General features: G+C 40.1%; 2 protein-coding genes across 2 annotated transcripts; both read right to left on the minus strand.

The window, feature by feature from the left end:
- Positions 1-516: 516 nt before the first annotated feature.
- Positions 517-9,520, minus strand: LOC115590488 (transcription factor AP-4-like). Its single transcript, XM_030431863.1, has 7 exons — positions 9,115-9,520; positions 6,325-6,490; positions 6,108-6,206; positions 5,339-5,509; positions 4,623-4,769; positions 4,260-4,430; positions 517-3,441 (listed from the first exon to the last, which is right to left on the minus strand). Exons 1-7 carry the CDS (start codon positions 9,201-9,203, stop codon positions 3,286-3,288), a joined length of 999 nt encoding a protein of 332 aa, XP_030287723.1. The 5' UTR covers positions 9,204-9,520; the 3' UTR covers positions 517-3,285.
- Positions 9,521-11,946: 2,426 nt separating this feature from the next.
- mvb12a (multivesicular body subunit 12A) lies at positions 11,947-18,859 on the minus strand. Its single transcript, XM_030431521.1, has 10 exons — positions 18,726-18,859; positions 16,814-16,906; positions 14,987-15,070; positions 14,780-14,879; positions 14,440-14,569; positions 14,131-14,271; positions 13,417-13,526; positions 13,265-13,323; positions 13,073-13,138; positions 11,947-12,984 (listed from the first exon to the last, which is right to left on the minus strand). Exons 1-10 carry the CDS (start codon positions 18,855-18,857, stop codon positions 12,898-12,900), a joined length of 1,002 nt encoding a protein of 333 aa, XP_030287381.1. The 5' UTR covers positions 18,858-18,859; the 3' UTR covers positions 11,947-12,897.
- Between the last annotated feature and the right edge of the window lie 1,050 nt (positions 18,860-19,909).

Genomic DNA, 19,909 nt, shown 5'->3' on the forward strand with positions numbered 1-19,909 from the left:
TATTATCACCTCATTGATATTGTAGATTTTGTTTGGATTTCTTCATGCCCCTTTGATTTTGATTGTTTATCAATCTTCCAATTTGACGATGGGATTGTTTCATTTTGAATAAAAAAACATTTTATTTACATGAGTGCTTGTGTAGCTGATGTTGAGAATCAAGCATTTCTCAAGCTTGATTCTCAGTATATCAGTATAGTACCAGCCTTGAAACGTAACGTTTCGTGTAGAAGTTGTTGAGATTTTAAAGCACCCATCTTGTCACCTTTTACCCTCTAATTATCAATACCATCCTGTACTGTATTCATTACTTTCCAGACTAATGTTTGTACAATAAAAATGTTATTTGTCACAGTTGGAGATCTGTAGCAACTGATTAAAATGAGGCCTGTGAGCCACCTGTATTTATCAGAACTATCCGTGCTGCTGCTGCCACATGGAGTCGCTCCACGTCACCACCTGGTGGACAAAAAACTCCACACGTATATAATTAAAGTAAACCATGAGGCAGAGGGGTGTAATAAAAAAAGTACAAATTTTATTTTTTTTCATCTTTACAAAGGCCTGTTTACCCAAGTTTTTATAAACAAAATATAACAGCTTCTCATCGACCTGGACTGATGGAAAACAAAAACAAACAAAAAATAAGTCACAAAAATATAAAAAAAAATGCTTGTCACCAAAAATGGAAAACAGGACGAGAAAGACAGAAGAAAAGACAGAAAAGAGCAGAACATAATAAACAGCTGCTGAGTCACAGCAAAGAGTTTACAAAAAATAAATGGCAAAAAAATATCTTCCTCATCATTGATTCAGGCAGTACAGAACAGCAAGTGCTTCATATCAAATATCTCAAATTCCACCAAAAGACAGCAGTGCTGCAACACAATGTACAGAAACATTTGGGGAGCAAGTGTTCAGCCGGCCAATGACAAAACCTCAGCTCAGATCCGAGCTGTGCTTTACCATCCGTTAGCGAAACACTGAACCCTTCAAAAAAGTTTCACAAACAATATGAGAAACCCCCCCCCCCCACACACACACACGTTTGGCATGGAAAAGACTAGTCTAACCAGATATAAAATTGATGTCAGTAAGTGAAATAGTGTCCACGCATTTTACACAAGACAAATTCACACTGAACCCATCAGTCATGTGTTAATGGAGAAAAAAAAAGAGGAAACCAGCGTTAAAAAAAGAAAAAGAAACAAACTTTCAAAACAAAAGCCTGCTTTAGCAATTATTAACATGCGTTCAATTGGCAACAGAACATGTGAAAGATCAAAAGACAGATACAAATCCAAATAAAAAGGAATGTTTACAGCATCAAGTCAGCGTATCAAATTGAGTATGACAGGAGGGAGGCTCGAAGCAGGGATTTCCAGTCAAATTCCCGACACGAATATAAGCAATGAAACATGAGGTGGACAGACACGGTGCATTTTAGGGAGACATCTGTCGTTCAGCTCAGTGCTCTTCATTAGAGTTCAGAACTCTGCGAGGCATCTGATGCACCGAAAACATACATCGACCTGTAAGTACGGGCTTCGAACTCCAATAAAGCTGCTGCTCTTGTGTTTTCTTTTCCAAAACTATGTTTTTTTATGGGAAGCTGGCGTGTGAATTCATTTTATTTACCTTCTCCTGTCTTGAAAATGTAGTTTTTCAATATACATTTACTATCCTGTTATCTGTCATTCTATGCTGTAGATTATTGTTGACATCCGTATGAAACCAGTGTTTCGAAGGGTTTTTCTATTTATGTGAGTAAATATCACGAGTCAACACAAAATGTGCTGTCATTTGTGATCAGACCTCCCTGCTCCGCTGCCCTCTAAGCAATTCCGAGATGTGGAAATGACGCATATCATTTCCCAGAAATGTCACACACGTGTAATAAACAAGTGTGAAGTTACACAAAAGGTTTGTGCCTCAGCTCACTGCTGGTCAGCAGAGCACCTTGTTGACAAAGAGCACCACAAGTAGAGACTACATTCTTTGTTTCATACATATCCTGTAGGTGTCATGTACACACCTATCAACGGTGCATAGATAACTTCACCTCATGTATAAATGACACCGACAAATGTACTGAAGATGGAATTGCATAAATACCAAAAACTCTAGTGCATAGTCACTGAAATCAACAAACCAAGACCAGAAGATAGACTGGAAGTCTTTGGAGGAAAACCGGAAGCCTTCATGCAAACAGAGTGTGTGAATTACACAAATCTGTTTCAGATTTTCAAACCAGCCAAATGTTCCATCAATTCACTCAGTTTGATCCAGTCAAATGTCAAATTCTGGAAAATTAATCAAAGTGTTACTACTTTTAAAACCCTTTTTTAAAGTTAGTTCTTAGTTTCATTTGGTTGAAATCAAACTTTAGCAACAATTCCCTGCAAGGCTTCCGGTTTCCCACAAAAACCTGACAAACCTCCAATTTTAAGTTGTTAATCTCAATATAACAAAATCTTCACTTTCAACATTCAGTAACCCTGACGAGAAAAAAAAGTTAACAAAACAATGAAAAACAATAATAACCAAAAGACGATCAATGTAAATTGTTCATCAGCTTATTTTTAAGGGCTTATTTAGATATCAAAAACACAACGCATGTTTTTTCAAGTAAATCAGATATAAATTTCACTAGACATTTAGCCTCCGATTAGCTTTGCAATTAGGTTTAACTTTTACTTTTAAAAATTTAGAAATGCCTTCTGTTGTAGTTTAAGTTGAGTTTCGTGGCCACTGGCACTACGATATCATGTGACCAACCAGGAAACAAAGAAGAAAAGAAAAAAAACATATTAAGACTGGGGAAGAAACAGCTGCAACTTGACATCCCTTAAAGAATCAAGAGCTGCTTGCTTATTGTGTTGTTACATTCAACTCTCCATTGTGCTCACTATCAATTTGTGGCACAAATAATACTGTCAGTGCGCCAGTGACGACAGTTAGCTGTGATACTGCGACTGTATGTAGCACACATAAACACACATGAAGGACGGACGGATGCTGATAGCTGTTTACACGAGGAGACCCTCCAGGTTTCAAGTAGCCACAGACCGGCTCTGACAAATCCCACAGGAGCTCCTCTGCACGCTAACCATCCTATGTTTTCAATTTTTACAGTACATGACTGATACAGAGCTTAACCACTGGATTTTAAATTTTTCATAATGCCGAAGAAAGATTTGTTTAAGTAGTCAAGCTCCTGGAGGGAATCTTACAGTGAGTAGGTATTTTAAGTGTTTGTGTGTGTTTGTGAGTTCATGGGGTGGATCAGTTCATCGAGCAGTCCTCCCCCTCTGTGTCGGTGTCTGTGTCTGAGCAGGCGGTGTCCATGGCGACGTGCGCGGGGCTAACGATGACCGCCCGCCTTTGCTCCTCCTCGGCGCTCGCTCTCCTCTCCTGAGTGCGCTCAATGTGCTGGATTGCCTGGAAGAAGAGGGGAAAAACACACTGAAGGCTGTACCAAGTACTCGGTCCGATAAATGTTCACAATTAAATGATAACTTCAGACTATGAGAGATAGCTGGGAACTTGTTCAACAATGGCTCTCTATACCAAGAAGAAAAAAACTCTGAAAGTAAACTAAAGTTAGTTTTTTTTTTTTAAATAGATTTTATTGATACTACAGTTAGTTTTGATGAAGAAAACGCTGCCAAAATATCTTAATCAACGATCAATCCATGACTAAGTCCATGTTCTTATTTGTTAACACCATCCCTCCAGTTTTCCAATCACTTTTTGTGTTGCAGAATTGCTGTACCAGCCTGTCTGTTCACACCAAATTGATCAAAGAATGTAAAATATTGCTGGTAAGCATATCAACTCTTACGTATACAGTACACCGTAGCTAATGAAGGCTATTTCTTGAACGCCTGTGGAGAACGTCCCCAGATTCCCATTAAAAAAAGCTACATTTGGAGACCCCTTGCGTTAGGGTCACTGAGAAATGCTGTCCACAACACATTCTTGAAAATCTGGGCCTTCTTGTTAATTTGGCAAATGTTATGCACGAATATATTTCTTTCTTTGGGTAAAACACAGATCAGTTTATTCCAGTGATGTAGCTGTATATTTGCATGTACGGCAGGGAAGTGGTTTGAGTCGACTTAAAAAGAACATCATGAGACTAAAAGTCAATACGTTTAAAAAATGCCAAGACATTTGACACAGGACTAAGTCCATGTCATTTTTTTTATTTATTTATTTATTTATTTTTTTTAAAAGCTGACTTCATTAACACTCACCTGCACAATAGTGTCCAGGTTCTGTCTGGATGTTGACACGGTGCTGGTGTGGACAGACGGGCTCATGGTCACCACGGTGACATGATGGTGGGGGTGCTGAGTTAGTGTTGGGGCAGGGACGATGACTGTGGGGTGGTGGGTTGGGGCGGGGGGAGTGGGAGGAGCCAGCACCTGGAGCAAAGAGAAAAATATAAACAACTTTAATATGTTTTAATTTTACAACAGAGACTGGGTTCACACACATCTGCTACAGATGAGGCCAGTGATTTAAAAGGGCCAGAACACATTCAGTAGCCATTGATCAAACCGTAGTGTAAACAGAGATGCCCACTGTTTCTTTGAATGTGTGTGTATGTTTCTGACCTGTGGACTGTGTGTTTGTCTGTCAGCGGCGTGGATCTGCTGCAGCCGTAACAGTGTCTGGCTCTGGAGGATCGCCTGCTCCTCCTCCACCTGCTGGGTGATCACCTTCAGGCGCTCGGGGCTCATCTGGGTGTCAAGAGATCGCACCTGGACACAGACACACACACACACACAGAGTACATGAGTTATTACATTAAGAACCATTTCAGCATTGATTTAAGAGCAGCTCGAAACAGATACAAGGCCTCTGAATTATTGTTTAAATACAGCAATTCAAACACAATTAACATCACAATAATTACAAGGATCATTTCTACATGAGTTACAGATCAGAATGCTGATGTGTACAGCTCACCTTAGACATTGTGTTCTATTAAAACTCATTAATTCAAACTTTTGGAAACATCTCAACCATGCAGCAACTCTGTTTACTTTCCTGTTTTACTTCCTGTTTAAGTTTCTGTTTGTCTTTTGAACTCCTGTCAAGTCTCCTTTGTCTTAACCTGCTGTTCAGGTAGATCCAGGATGTGAGCTTATCAGCAATTAGCTGGATTACTGGTAAATCTGTCAACACCACCAGCTGCCCTCTTGTTAAGGTGAGTGACACTGAAAAGGCTGGTAAAACAGAACGTGTTGTCGTTTCAGTAGTGCATGTCACTGTGACCATTTTACGTCCAGGAGAACCTCATTTACCCCGGCTCCTCCTTCTGTCTCACCTGCTCCTCCATCTGCATACGAGCCGAGCGCTCCTTGTCCAGTTGCTGCCGCAGCTCTAACATCTCCCTCCGCAGCTCCTCAACTTTCTCCTCCTCCAGTGTGTCTGGAGAGCCGATCCCTTCGTCCTTCTCCTCTGCTCGCCTCCTCTTAGGTGATGAGCCGCTAAACTCCTGTATTGCCATGGAGGACAAGTAAGTTAAATGTAAAACATACAACATGCATATTTACACATTTAAACTTAGTGTGTGGGTGCCGCCAGTCAGCTTGTATACAATCTGACGAGTTTTCACTCTACTTAATAACAATACATGCTGCTTGAAGAAATGGCCAGACGCTGTTTAATCATCTGCTGATAGATGCAACATCACATCGCCCATGTGCAGCGCATTTAAACCTAACCCCAGATAACAGGTCACATGCTGTCATGGCCCATCGAGGCACAGTCTGACATAGAGTGACTTCTTGCTGAGGCACACTCGAGCCAGTCAGGGAAATGTTTTCCTCTGAGAGACTCTATCTCTATAAGATTTTTAAAAAATCGCTCCCGACAGAACTTTTAAAATACACAAATCACTGCTTCACTGAAAAGTAAACATTTACCAAGAGCAATTAGGGAACTAAATAGAAAAATCAGCCTGAAAGATGGGAAACCATTCAGTGGACTATGTGGAATCAAACAGTTTTGGTGGTAATGTGAGATGTTCAACAAGAGCTATTTAAAATAGGCTGCACACAATATCGATGAGATACAATCAGAAAGGCTGCTACCTGGATGAAGCGTTTGAGCTGGTTGTTCTGTGCCAGGAGCTGCGTCTTTTCCTGCTCCAAGGCGAAGATGTAGTCCGCCGTCTGCTGCAGGATAGCCGCCTGTTGGTGGTGAACCAAAAAGAAAAGTGAGTACGAGGATATTATGTACAAAACTGTCAGTGAAGGAAAGTCAAATCAAGATCATAATGTATCATAATCGAAGGCATCGTTTCTGCACCTTGCTGAGTTTCTCTCCGTCTGTGTGGGGTAGGAGTGTTTTCAGGGACTGGAAGCCTGCGTTGATGCTCTGCATGCGCCGGCGTTCGTTGCTGTTAGCAATCTCGCGGCGGATTCGTCTCTCCTGGTCCTGGGCTGTCTCCGGACTGAGGGGGATGTTGGCCAGGCTGAGGAAGAAAGGGGAGAGACAGTCATTACTCTGTCGTCTGTAACCAATGAGAACGTAGAAGCTCCTCTCTGACACATATTTGATAATACTTCTTACTCCAGTTTTAGTCTAAAGTTTCTCCTTACAAACTACATACATCACAAGCAGTGCAGCTAAACAAGAATTTGACATCATGTTAAAATAAATCAAATTTTCACAATCAGCTACCAACACACAATTATGAACAAATCTTCTACTCTTCACCAAGTCAATAAACAAACAGCAACAATGCATTTATGAGCCTCTTCTCTAACTGACCCCTTAAACCGTTCACCTTGATCTGTACTAGGTCGTAGTCCTGACCTCGCTACATTCCTCAGTCAAGCTGCCTTGAGGTCTTTGAGTTTGGTTGAACTCAGTGCCCTATCATTCACCTCCATCCCATGTGACTGGAAATTATGGTAGGAAAACATATGTGATATTTACTCAGGGGGAGAAATACATGACTCATTAAACCTAAAGATGGTCAGGGTACCAGGAAGATGACAAACCTGGAGAACCAGACCTGGGATGTTTACAAAAATGAAAAGGTGAGACAGAGGACACAGCTCACACGGCTATAAACAAAAGATGAGTGCGTGGGTGTGCAGCTATACTCTAATGTTCAAGCTAAATGTATAGAGCCTGATTTGATTTCCGACTGCGTATTTACAAGCCAGTCACCTCAGTTTAACTAAAAGCAGAAAGGCTGTAAAAACACCTTCATTACCTGTATGCACACCAGACCAGTCATTCGATTAAAAATAGGTCTTTATCCTATTTTACTTTGAAAGCAGCCCTCTTAAATGTGTGGTTGAAAATCTCCTAATCAATAGATTAATCCCCTTATGATGAATGTATGGCGGTCAGAACAGCATAAGCAACATTTTGGCCTTAATTTAGTAATTTAATCTCTCAAAAGTTATTTATTGTACACATGTTCATTTAATGTGAAATGTTAAAGGGTACCCTAAGAAATACAGTGAGGGGAATTTTGACGCCTTGTGATGTCGGGTTGAGAAACAAGTAGCAACAGAAAAAATGAGCAATTTAAAATGTATGTAGTTATGGGACAGGAGAGGAAGACTTTCATTAATGGACTTCTTTTTATGCCTGAACAAAATAAATATACTGACCTCAAAGGGCAACACAATTTCATACTGTTTTAATCTGTTCATATTTGGCAGACCCTGTCACCTGTCTGTCTTCTTTTTTGAATATTATTTCTATCAATTTCTGGAGTGAACATGAATAAGCACAGACACATATAAGGTCTAAGGGATCACAACAATAGTCGTTCAGATTAATGGAGAAAGTTGGACTCTGCCACCTTTCTAGCTCCAAACAGTGTTCTGGTTGCTTATTTTCCCCTGAGAACAAATTGTTTATTCACTAATGAAAACGGTAAATATTTCTACGTTTGTACTGTTGCCTCATTAATATTGGACATAAAAATAAATGAAATGAATTTCTACTCCATAAAACTACAAGTTTTATAAATAACAAAATCAACTTCAGTCCAACCAGCAAGACAAACTTGAAGTACACAGTATATCCACCCTTCACATATCTCTATATATCAATCAGACCTTCGACGAGAACCCGTAGAGAAAAACCACCACATCTATACCCACACAGGTGAAACCTGCCGGGGAGCTCAGAGATGAGATCAGCTGTTGTCAGCTGTCGCTGCCAGGAGCTGCGGACCTCCAACATGGCCGCCTGAGGGCGCGTCGACAGTCTGGACGGTAGCAGCAGTGAAATGTGACTCCGCCAGCAGCGGCAGCAGCAGCAGGCCCCCTGGCATCATGGAGAACAATGCTTTCTACCATTAGCACCGAGCTAGTACTCACTCACTGATATGCTGCTCGCGGAGGCAGACCTGTGTCCGCCCTTAAATATGTATGACGACGTGTTTCGGTTGAACAAGCAGGTAGACGAGTAAAAACAGGTCCGCACGCACACAATACAGAGGCAGAACGAGCACGGGATAGCTAGCTGGTTAGCCAAGCTAAGCTAGCGTTAGCACACGACACAACCATGGCTGCTGCGCGGAGCATTACTTAACCAGGCGTGTGGCGCAGCCGAACCCTCATTTTACGCACCCATGTTTAATACACCTCTAAATAAACTTCAAGTATAGTTTATCCATTGAGACCACAGACGGGTGTGAGAAACTATATCGTTATAAACGTGTGGTTTGGTGTGTAGCAGCCAAGCGGCGGGGAACACGTTAACTACCACGTGGTTGCTGTTCAACTGGACGCAAATGTATCGATTTCATCTCGCTGATTTACATATTTCTGAGCCGAATGGGTGCAAACATGCCCCGTAGGTTGTTACATGTCATTCGGCCTGGGCAAATGTAAAAACACAAGTTAAATGAGACTCTTATTTCCTCGTCGCCAGCGGCAGCAGCTGGCCAACGAACTGCTAATTTCCACAACCATGCTCCTGCTGCCAAGACATCGCAGCGAGGCTAACAGCTAGCATGCTAACTGGAGTCGCTGCATTACACACACATACACACACTAAACCGCCACACGAGGGACGATATGTGCGAGCAGTTTGGTATCAACAAAAAAAACCCAGCTATCTACAAACCTGCAGAGACCCCCGATAACATCCTTCTCCGTCTTCTTGAACTGCTGTAAGGACGGCATCTTCTCTGTCGGCATCATGAAATATTCCATGCTTTCAGAGCCACCTTCTGTAGTCCGTGTTTTCTGTTCCTTCTTCCTCCACTGCTGTCCCTGTTAAAATATAATCACGCACGTTTTCTAGCACCGAGTCGTCGCCGCACTCCTCAGTGACGCATATCGAAAAAAATACGGCTTCAAAATCGGGCGATCTGAGGAGCAGAGTTAGGAAAATTAAAAAGTAAGTTCAGGCTGTGTTGCTTCCCACAGCTGATGGGGTTCCCTCCAATGTGTGTGTGTGTGGCTCCTTGCCTCCGCCTACTACGGGTCTGTGTGTGTGCGTGCGTGTGTGTCTGCTGCCTCCGCCTACTACGTGTGTGTCTGCGTGTGTGTGTGTGTGCAGCTGATCTGTGTGAGGCGGGAAACAGCTGGTTGGAATCAGAGACCGTTTTCCGGAGAGCAGAACAAACAGAGCAGCAGCAGCAGTGGAGTCGCAGTGTGTAGCTGCAGGATCAGATCCACACACACACAGATCGCTGCTGTAACACAACCATCAGCGAGGAGGACGAACAACAACCTGGAGACACACACTCAGCTGCACAGGTGTTTGTTGACACTGTGTGATCCTCTGAATCACTTTGATCCCTTCAGGTGTGAATTATATTAAAGAAAGTCTTCAGTGCTTTTTTTTAGTCATAATAAGTGAAAAATCACGTCAATAATATGTATATGTATTTTTTCAATACATGTTATTTTGAAGGAGATCAACGTATAAAAAGTGATTTTGGAACCACAAGAACAAGTTGTGCCTACAAAAAACAAGATATAATAATAATAATAATAATAATAATAATAATAATACATCTTTTTTTCTGTTATTCTGAAATTCATGCACCAAAGGGATATATTCTGCATAAGATAGATTATTATTATTATTAGATAAATTGTCCTGTACTTAAAATCTGAAGATTATTTAATATGGATTTTTAATTAAACTATGCAAGTGTAAATTCTCATCACCACATCATCATTTTAAATAACACAAATCTAGATAAAGAAACGTACCTTGGTCTATATCCTTTGGTGAATATTGTCCTCAAGAGTAGATAGATATAGCCTATATTTAGTAAAAGAATGCAGTCTACAAGGAATTATTTTGTAAAATCGGCATCAAAGTACTGCTAAAACAACTTATTTTTCTTTTTGAATTGTCTGGCATTCTTATAATAAGTGAATTCCAAAGGTAAGCTACTTGGTACATTGCATCTTCCTTTGCCATTTTGAATTTATCTTGCAATATCTCAACATGACAAAGAGATACAAAGACAATATTTCAATGGAATTGTGGACAGAGTTTCGGGGATCCTCCACGGTGATTGGGACATGGAATTCTCATTTAAATATTTGTAAAATGTTTTTAAATATCCGTCTCCTGTAGTGTACGTAGTGCTTAAAAGGGATCAGACTTAAATAAAAGTGACCTAAAAGCAACACATGTATTAAAACCTGATTTTGCAGCTCTATCATCGAGGAGGATCGACAGCTTAATTTTTGCCTGCGGGCCTCCCAGTGGATTAATCCGGCCCTGGCTCCTGTAAATTAAATTTATCATTCACCAGATTACCACTTCTGTCACATTCTGTCTTTCTTTTATTTATTTCTTTTTTCATTTCAAGTTCAAGTGCATGTTTATTTGTCATTTCAACCACAACAATATGTTTGTTAATGGTTTTCGATTTTTGACCAGACAATAAAACTGACAATATGTCTGACAAAACTATAAAACGAACCCATTAAACATTCTCACGTCGGTTTAATATTAAAACATAATGTAATACTAAGCACCACCGAGAATTCTTAGTTACTCAAACACCTGTGATACACACAGTCATGCTGAAATAAATAATAAATAAATGACCTTAAAGCATGAGAACATTAAGTGATCTATAAAAGTTATTCATTATGCAAAAGTAGAAGTCATTTTCTGTATACACCATACGTTAAGGTTTTCCTCCTACATCAGTTCTCTCACTATGAGTAGTGTCAGTGTGAATTAAACCCCTTGGTGTTTGCCGAGTGTTGGTCAAAACCATCAAGTTTAAGGCATCGCTTTGGAGTTTGGTAACTTGTCATGCTGTCAAATCCATGACATTTTTAAAAAGGCTTCAAATGTTATTTACAAAACTGTGAAAGATTTCACCGGACATGTTGCGTAACAGGGGGACAGTGATGTAACAGGCAATGCATATATAACATAATCTAACATAAACAGTCCTGCATAGAACAGCAGGTGGCAGTAATGCACCGAAGCAGGAAGAGAGGGATCCTGCATTTACATGAGGTGTAAACACACTGTTGGAGGAAAAGTATTGTGCGTAGATGGATAATAACCTGAGACCCTTAATTGAGGTAACTGAAAAATCTCCTTCAAACTTTGTACCTAGTCTTTTAAAAGTGCTTTAAAGATACATCAAAAAGATGCCGTAATGTGCATACAATAGCTGAAGAAAGGCGTTGCAAACAAACTGCGTACATGCTCAGTGAAATTAAATATCTGTAGAAGTGTTTTTCTTTTTCCATTTCAACTGCTCAGGTTCATCCCCACAGTTAAGATGTCTGTTGGGCTACAAATACCGTGTAGTTCCTCTTTTCTTTGCCTTCTGCACATTACTCAATTGTACATAATTAACATTATTAGGCCGTGATTCACACTGATTGTCTTCAAGTTCCTCAAATGTGCCTGAATGTAGAGTAGCTCTGTAAGAACATGGTGTATATCAAACCACCACACCTGAAGTAGTGTTTCTTAGGTTTTTATTTTCTTCCATGCAATAAAAGTTTCGCTATACAGAGCATAAAAACAACAAAACATTACTTTATATATTGTACAATGACAAAGATAAATATTTAGCCCTTATTCTGCCTGACAGTTAAAAAACACAAAACAGATCATCTCTGCTTTCGCCCACATATCTTAACCAACACACAGAAAAATATACAACCTTCCTCACCTTAAAGTAGGACATCATCAATTTTTGGGAATACAAAACTGATGGTCGGCTACTCACACAAGAAAATACCCTTTATCTTACATTCCGATATGATAGTAAGTTCAACATAACATCTGCAGCAACGCTCATCCATATTTCTATCACTGAAATCATTAAAAATGCGCAGCACTCAAGGATATCAAGTAACACACAGCAGAGCAGGTAGCACAAATGTTTAAGCCAAGTGCATCTTTATGATATAATAAAGCATTTTTTGTAGTATTAAACACATTTTGACGGTGGGGTTAATGCTGCAGATGAGCACAGACGAACTACAGATTCATAGCTTCTTTCATCTTTAACCCTGTAACATCTTTAAAAGGCTGGTTTCCTACAAAAGGAGAACAGTCTAAACAAACGTTGAGACAATTTAAGTACAAGAATGATTAAATTCAAACAGGCCTTTACTTTGGCAAATAAAAACATGGAATGCTTGAAGATGGTATTGCAGTACAGGCTTGACAAGACAGACAAATAAAAGGAATGACAGTGTGGCATGACAACCAAACAGTCACTCATCACTTTTGATGTCTGACTGTCAGCCTCATGCAGAAGGGTAGTGCCCATAGATGACCCTTTAAAAGACCCCGTTACGATAAATCATTAGAATTCCCGGCATGATCCTCCTTCCTCTGTACCATAATGTGAGATGTCATGCTAAAACGCAGAAGTCTGATAGTGTTGCTTTGTCAAAAAGATTACTGCTCCGATGGAGCGCCTCCTGTTGGCACTGACGGTCTGGTCCTCTTGGAGGCAGATTCCTCCACAGCAAAAGTGTAGTTGTACTGAAAAAAAGAACAGTGAGTTTATTCTTAATGAGAATAGTTTATGTTTGTAATTTAAGGCTGAGTCGGGAGTCAAATGTGCCCCTACCTCATTTTCAATGTCTTGGAGAGACTTAATGCGAATGTTGTTTAGCTGAGAGTTCAGCTGAAGAGTCTAAGAGAGGAAGATGACAAAGAGAGAGACAGATGTGTCACAATGAGAAATAAACTGAGGCAAAAAAACCCAAACAACTCATTTGTAATTGAAGCCATAACTTCAGTATTGATGAAAATGTCATACCGTGCTGTTTGCCTGGATATCAAACTTTGGGTGGAGGCTGAAGGGAACTCCATCTAGAGCTGCAGGGAGTGAAGGCAGGTAACAGTTGAGAGGGCCACCCACAGTGACAAATAGTAATAAGCTTCCTGTGAGTGAGGAGAGACTTGGAGTACCTGTGATTCCCTGGAAACTGCTGTCAGCGGGTTTGTCCGAGGTGTCCTTGCTGCTGAGGCTGCAGCGTCTCTGACTCAGTTTGTTCGTTGGCAGTCTAGGAGGAGGGTTGCTACGGAGACAAATAGATAAATATTAGGGCTGCACAATTAATGGAAATATAACCGAAATTGCAATATGACCAAGTGCAATACCCAAATCACAAGAAGCTTTTTTATTAAGTGTGTGACCAAACAGGATTATAATGAAGAACTGTAGCACTGCAGATATGTCTTGGCCAACAAATCTTGTTCCCCAGGTGTAAGAAAAATGTTTTGTTTGACACAGAGCCTTACCAATGCCATTATCGTGACTGATTTCTTTCATAATGAGTAAATATTTATTTTTATTTTATTTTTTTTAAAGAGAAAATAAAAATTGTGACGCAAAAATGATCATTAATGAAGATTTACTATAACAATATCACGCAGCCCTAATAAATATTAACTCCAAGAGTAAACAAGTCCTTTTACTAATATCTCATCATACAGTTTGCTAGTTTGCTTTGCTTAGCTACAGTTTCTTTCTGTTAGTAGAGTAGAGAGAGGCACTGAGACACAGCACTTGACAACGTCCATAAAGTCACATCTTTTGGACTGTCGTGAAAAAATCCGACCAAAGTCCTTCACAAAGAAATCTACAGTCCGGCAGCATGAAACATTTAATGAGTGCTGTACCTGGGTCTGAGGGGCAGAGGAGCGGACGGCTGCTCCAGTGAAAGTCCGCGGAAGTCCAGACTGACACTGCGGGGCTTGGCTTGAGGCATGGGGTTTGTGAAATATCCCTTTCTGCACCACAGCACGTAGCCATGGATGTCTCTGGGGGAAAGGCACATTTAATAATACATTAACAACTGTATCATTGCCATTCAGAGTACTGAATGCACAGTTGAAAGCAAGTGATCATGTGAAGACGGACGGGATTTAAGAAATGCCTTCAAAAAAAGAGATGCAAATGAAATATTTGTATATGTAAATGTCACCGACCCCACGTATGTGTGGTGCTGCAACATCATTTTGCTTTTGGCTGTCAGTTTAACATCCAGCACAGCTGTGTCCACACTGCCCACTGGGGCGACACGCACACACACACGCTTCTTCTTCGAAACAGTGGCCCCTGAACACACAAACACACACATAAATACAGGTCATATCCATTAGACTGAAAAATGTAATCAGCAGAGAGTAAATAAGACATCTAATATCAGGAGGAGATCAATTATCAGGTGTGTGTATAAACACCTGTCTCTGTGTACAGTATGTGTGTGGATCCAATTCTTGCTTAGAGACAATAAAGACAAAACTGTGCATGTGTGTTTGTACTTACTCGGTTCAAGGTGCTCTGTTATATAGCAATAACCATGAGGAATAGATTCCTTGTCAGAAATGAGCTGAATGTCCGTCACTACCATACCACCTGCCAAGTCCTGGGGAGAAAGAGAGACACAATCTGAAGAAGGAAAACAGGAAGTACAAGAGCAGAGAACAAAGTACACGATGTATCATCCGTGTTCACTGTATCCCTTTCTGTTACCTTGCTGTAACAGAGGTAATATCCAGACTTCATCCCAAAGCTGCGTGTAAAGTTCGCTGCTGCTCCGTCCTCTGTGATGCTGATCTGCAGAAGGAATAGGCGACGGTTAGGACACATGACGAGGGACAGACCGATTATCAGATCCGATGTTCGGCATTTTTCCAATTATCTGAAGAAATTGTCCATTCTGTTTATTAGCTTTTTGTCCATTTGTCCTTTCTTCTAATTCTACATTCTGTTTCCAGTTACAAGTCTTTTATTTTACAACAGACAGAATCATTGACGCTGGAGTCTTTTGTCTGATTGCCCATCGAATTCATGAACTACCTCCACCAATTGAGTTTGTCTGTCCGTTGGTTTGTCAGCAGGATTACACGAAAACTACTGAGTTGATTTCCACTTAACCTGGATGGAGGATGGGTCTCGGTCCAGAAACACACTTTTAACTGTTGGTTTTGGATCTGATATAAGGGACATACTCAAGTATTTTTCCTTAAACATTGCGATATTGGGCGCTTTGTGATATTTTCTCACATTTCTCATGGAATAATGTATGGTAGAAAGCAGGTGTACTTAGGTGGCTGGTTTCTACGAGTGAGCACAACCTGATGTGGATCCAAGCAAAAATCTGGATCTAGCGGATTTAATTATAGGCTTGATGGAATTAAAGGGGACAGTTGGGCCTTGGTGGGGGTATGCGCTCTACTGAGTGCCATCTAGTATAACACTGCACTGCTTTGGCTCTGATGCAGCCTCCCACTGTGTCCTCACTCAATGTCCGTCCACGACACTATCAGATTGGTTACACATCACGAGTGATAGTCAATTTTCTCTGCATCTGACATGGATGCAAATAAATCAAATTAAAAATTAAAAACACAACAGTAAACACGTAAAATACCAAGTTGAGGTTGTTGAAGGTGTCTTAAGTTAATCTTTTGTCTTGTTGGTGACACTTTACTTAACTATTCTTCTTCATCTTCTCTTTAGCAAGGCACCCATTCTCCTGTACTGCAGTCAAATTCATCCTGGCCAACAGAACAGGACTGTGGCTGTGCAGTGCAGTTCTTCAGTGTGTACTTATCTATCAGACACAGACAGTGCTCAAGACAAAAACCCAAATGTTTTCTGTCCACTTGAAGTCAAGACGAAAGCTGAGTGTTAGCTGGGTCAAACACTGAGTTTGAATTCAGATCCAATGGATATAATTATGACTTGGATAAGCATTAACTAGCTGTTCATGAGGCCATTCATTATAGTGCTCGAGTAAAACAGGCTCCCCTTCATATTCAGTGGCTACACAACGTCCTCTTGTGTCCGGATCCTTATAGACAGTTTACATCACTGTTAAACAACCACTCGGTTTCTAAAGGTCAAGTTTCCAACTCATCCAAACACATCTGTCCTACTTAAGATTTCCAACAACATTTGAATGACTGCAAACACAGCTGCACCTTCTCTAGCCTCTCTGTAAGCCGTCTTTAAATTAGAGACTTTTCTTCAAGTAAAGATTGGTTATGGCTCCACCATGGACCTTTAAGGTTGTCAGCTATAATTATACTCTCACACAACTTTAACACAAACGGAAACTGTTCGTGGTCAGTCTGGAGTAAAATATGGAAATACCTGGTTCCTATTTTTTTTGTAGGTTTAGCATGGACCCTGTGCACGCCAAACAATTTGACTGTCATAACAGGAAAAGCATTTTTAGATGAGACTGTTCCAGACAAGTCAAAATGTCTGCTGTGAAAAGGTCCCTTGCCACTCTGATGGCAACCATGTACTTTTGTTTATGGATGAGTGTTTACATTTCATCTCTGTTCCTACCAGGTTAAAATCTTTGGGGCAGGTGCCGGTGTTAGAGGTCCATGCCACTGCGGTGATCGGCCGGACGCCTCCCCCATGCTCCATCAAAGACATCTGGGGAAGAGAAACAAGTAAACAACGATGGTTCATGGCGTCTGGAAGGGAGGACAGCATAAATGTTGTATTCAAACTTCAGATCTTCATCAAACTTGTCATTGCCAGAGGAGGTTGTTACACAAATTACACACTGTGTTAGCAGACATTCTCATGATCCGTCATTCTGCTGTATGTGTGTGCGCTTGTGAGCTTACTGGCAATGTGAGAACCAACTTGCTGTCTGACGCACCAAGGTGAACAGGCTCCCATTCATTCTAAGAATTCATCTTATCCCTGAGCTACATTGTCAAGGACAGAAAGATCCTGTTCAGTCTAAACAGTCATGTTTTCTCTATAGAGAGAAAATATTTAGCGCATGAATTCAGCCCTGGCTACAGCAGTGAAGTGGCAGTTCATACTGAGGAGCTTTGCATTTCGTTCTTCTAACCAAGCACGTTGTTTTGGTAGATAGTATGTTCGGTTAATATGGAGAAAATCCTCTATCAAGGTATATTTCATCTTATATTACATGTTGGAATATAACACATTTTTTTGTCAAGTTCATTTGAACTAAAAGTAAATATTTCTGAGTTTGTATTTTAACCTCAATATTAATGATAATATAAAATTCTGAGTTTGAATTTGGCCTCCAAAACTACGCAGTGCCCCTTTAAAAGCTGTATACTGCTAACCCTGTATGGATGTTTTGTTATGAATTATCTAGAAGTTACACAGTTCACTTGTTGTTTGTGTATATTGGCTACTTGTGCAGTAAAAATCTGATAAGTTGCATACAGGTGTATGGGACGCTGCTGCAAAGTACTCAATATATAAATTATGTGGTATTAAATCAGCGCATATACTTGTGCATGCACTAATACAGATTCCAGCATTTTTCCAGTGTCACAGGATTTTCTAAAACCAGTATCAGTATCCGAGCAACCCTACCTCACAAACCAAAGTGTAACACTAGTTGTGATGTGGAAATCGTATGAAAATCGACAGCATTCTCCGATTTCTGTTGGGTTGTGTACAAAGGTAGACTACACACAGAGCCCCCATGGCATCAAAGGTACAGCCAAATCTCAAATGACATGACACATTTATGTTCTCTCATGGCATCTTATCATATGACCTAAAATACCTCTAGTCAAACCTGTTGCTGTGGCCTGAAGCTTCTGTGGCTCCTGTAAAAATAAAGAAGCATCTACACTTGGCCCTTGGCAAAAAGCTTTATGTTACATGGTCTTTGACTGTACTCGACAATGAAATACCCAGAAACTGACTATTGTCCTCAGCTTTCACACGAAAATACTCAGAAAAAAGAAACCAGAGTATGAGATCCATATTTTAAATGAGCATGTTCGAATGCCAGAAACGACTGATCAGGAGTGAGGGTAGAAGGGAGATGTATCTATTAACACACTTGCCTACACTCACATAGGTATAACATATTGTAGTGTTATTTTTGTAACAGGGTGGAAAATCACTACCAAACACATGCAGGTAGCTTCAATAAACACTGGACGAGCTCTGACAGTTTTACTGCTTTACCAGCAACTCTGGAATAAAACTTTATCAAACTTCTATCTTTCTTGACAAATTCACGTGTAATGTTACAGAGTTATTTAAAAGAAAACCCAGAGTGAATTATTAAATCTATAAATAAACACTGGTTATGAGTCATTTTTCCATGTACTTCTATGACAAGCTGAGCTTAGCTGACAATAGTGGCGACTGTTCCATTGAGAAAACTTGCTACTGCTTCCTGTTCAAAATAAGCTTATTTCATTGTATTTCATGAACATGCTTATGTGTAAGTAAAATATATACTCACTTTGTTTATGTGTTCGCGTGTGGCTCTTCGAGGGGTTTGGCAGGCGAACAGCTTCTTAGTCCACAGCCGAAACTTCTTGGTCTTCCTTGTCAAAGCAGGAAGTGCTGAATCCATTCTGACTCCAACTCCCATCAAACCCCGGGGCAACACGTCAGAGTTAAGTACTCACTCGATTCTGACCACAAGATGGCGACATTACAACAGTGTCAGAGGAACACTTTAGCAACCTATGGCCTCTTCTTCTTCTTCTTCTTCTTCTTCTTCTTCTTCTTCTTCTTTAAATAGTAAATTTGATGATCTGGATATTTCTGGAAGTTTTTGAAAAATGATGTTCTACTCAACAATGGAAGACATTAAGATGTAACTAGTTATTTTTGCCTGTTCACTAATACAGTGGCAATTAGGCCATATAGCAAATATAACCCAAGACAAAAATCAGTCAAACCTGAATAAAACAAAGATAAAAGAAAACAACCCTGAATCTAACAATGATGAAAAGAAAACCTGCATTAAACAAAGATAAATATAAGTAAAACTTGAATAAATCAACGATGAAAAGGAATAAAAACTGAATAAAACAAAGATAAAAATAAATAAACGCTGATTAAAACAAAGACAAAAATAGTCAAGCCTGAATAAAACAAAGATAGGCCTCAACATAAGTAAGAACTAAATAAAAAAAGATAAAAACATCTAACACAAACAGGCTTAAATACAAAGCCTACAATAATATATAAAAGGGCAAGAAGGAGAGGTCTGGCAAGGAAATCTAATTAGGCACACACACACACAAACACACACACACACACATACACACACATCTGGTTTAAAGGATAGTGATATGATGTATTCTATCTATATATAATCCGACAATACATTGATCGTACTAACAAGTGAGGCACTGCATGTGTTGCCAAGACCTGATGTGGTTTGTTCCTTTGCCACAGTCTTCCATTGTTGTGTAATTTAAAACACATCAATGAGCCACAACAGAGCACAGGCTGACATGTTCCTTCATTACCATAAACATTAGCAGCACTGAGCAGTTCAATCAATACTCCCTCCTGCTGCCATGAATACTAAGGAAAGCGAATGTGTTCAAAAAAGGTAAAAAATGTATACTATTCACTCTTGAATGAATAGTTTTAGCTTTGCTCGGCTGTTTTAGGAAACTACTTTGCCCT

Source organism: Sparus aurata, chromosome 1, assembly GCF_900880675.1.
Source record: "Sparus aurata chromosome 1, fSpaAur1.1, whole genome shotgun sequence".
Lineage (NCBI taxonomy): Eukaryota > Metazoa > Chordata > Actinopteri > Spariformes > Sparidae > Sparus > Sparus aurata.

Excerpts from the sequence above, each read along its gene's own strand:
- mvb12a (XM_030431521.1), bottom strand. The coding sequence starts at position 18,857 with ATGGGAGTTGGAGTCAGAATGGATTCAGCACTTCCTGCTTTGACAAGG. Across the intron at positions 15,071-16,813 it reads GCCCCAAAGATTTTAACCTG|ATCAGCATCACAGAGGACGG; the intron begins GTAGGAACAGAG and ends TTCCTTCTGCAG. Across the intron at positions 13,139-13,264 it reads ATATCCAGGCAAACAGCACG|ACTCTTCAGCTGAACTCTCA; the intron begins GTATGACATTTT and ends TTCCTCTCTTAG.
- LOC115590488 (XM_030431863.1), bottom strand. The coding sequence starts at position 9,203 with ATGGAATATTTCATGATGCCGACAGAGAAGATGCCGTCCTTACAGCAG. Across the intron at positions 5,510-6,107 it reads AGCTCAAACGCTTCATCCAG|GAGTTTAGCGGCTCATCACC; the intron begins GTAGCAGCCTTT and ends ATGGCAATACAG. Across the intron at positions 4,770-5,338 it reads GTATGCAGATGGAGGAGCAG|GTGCGATCTCTTGACACCCA; the intron begins GTGAGACAGAAG and ends GTCTGTGTCCAG.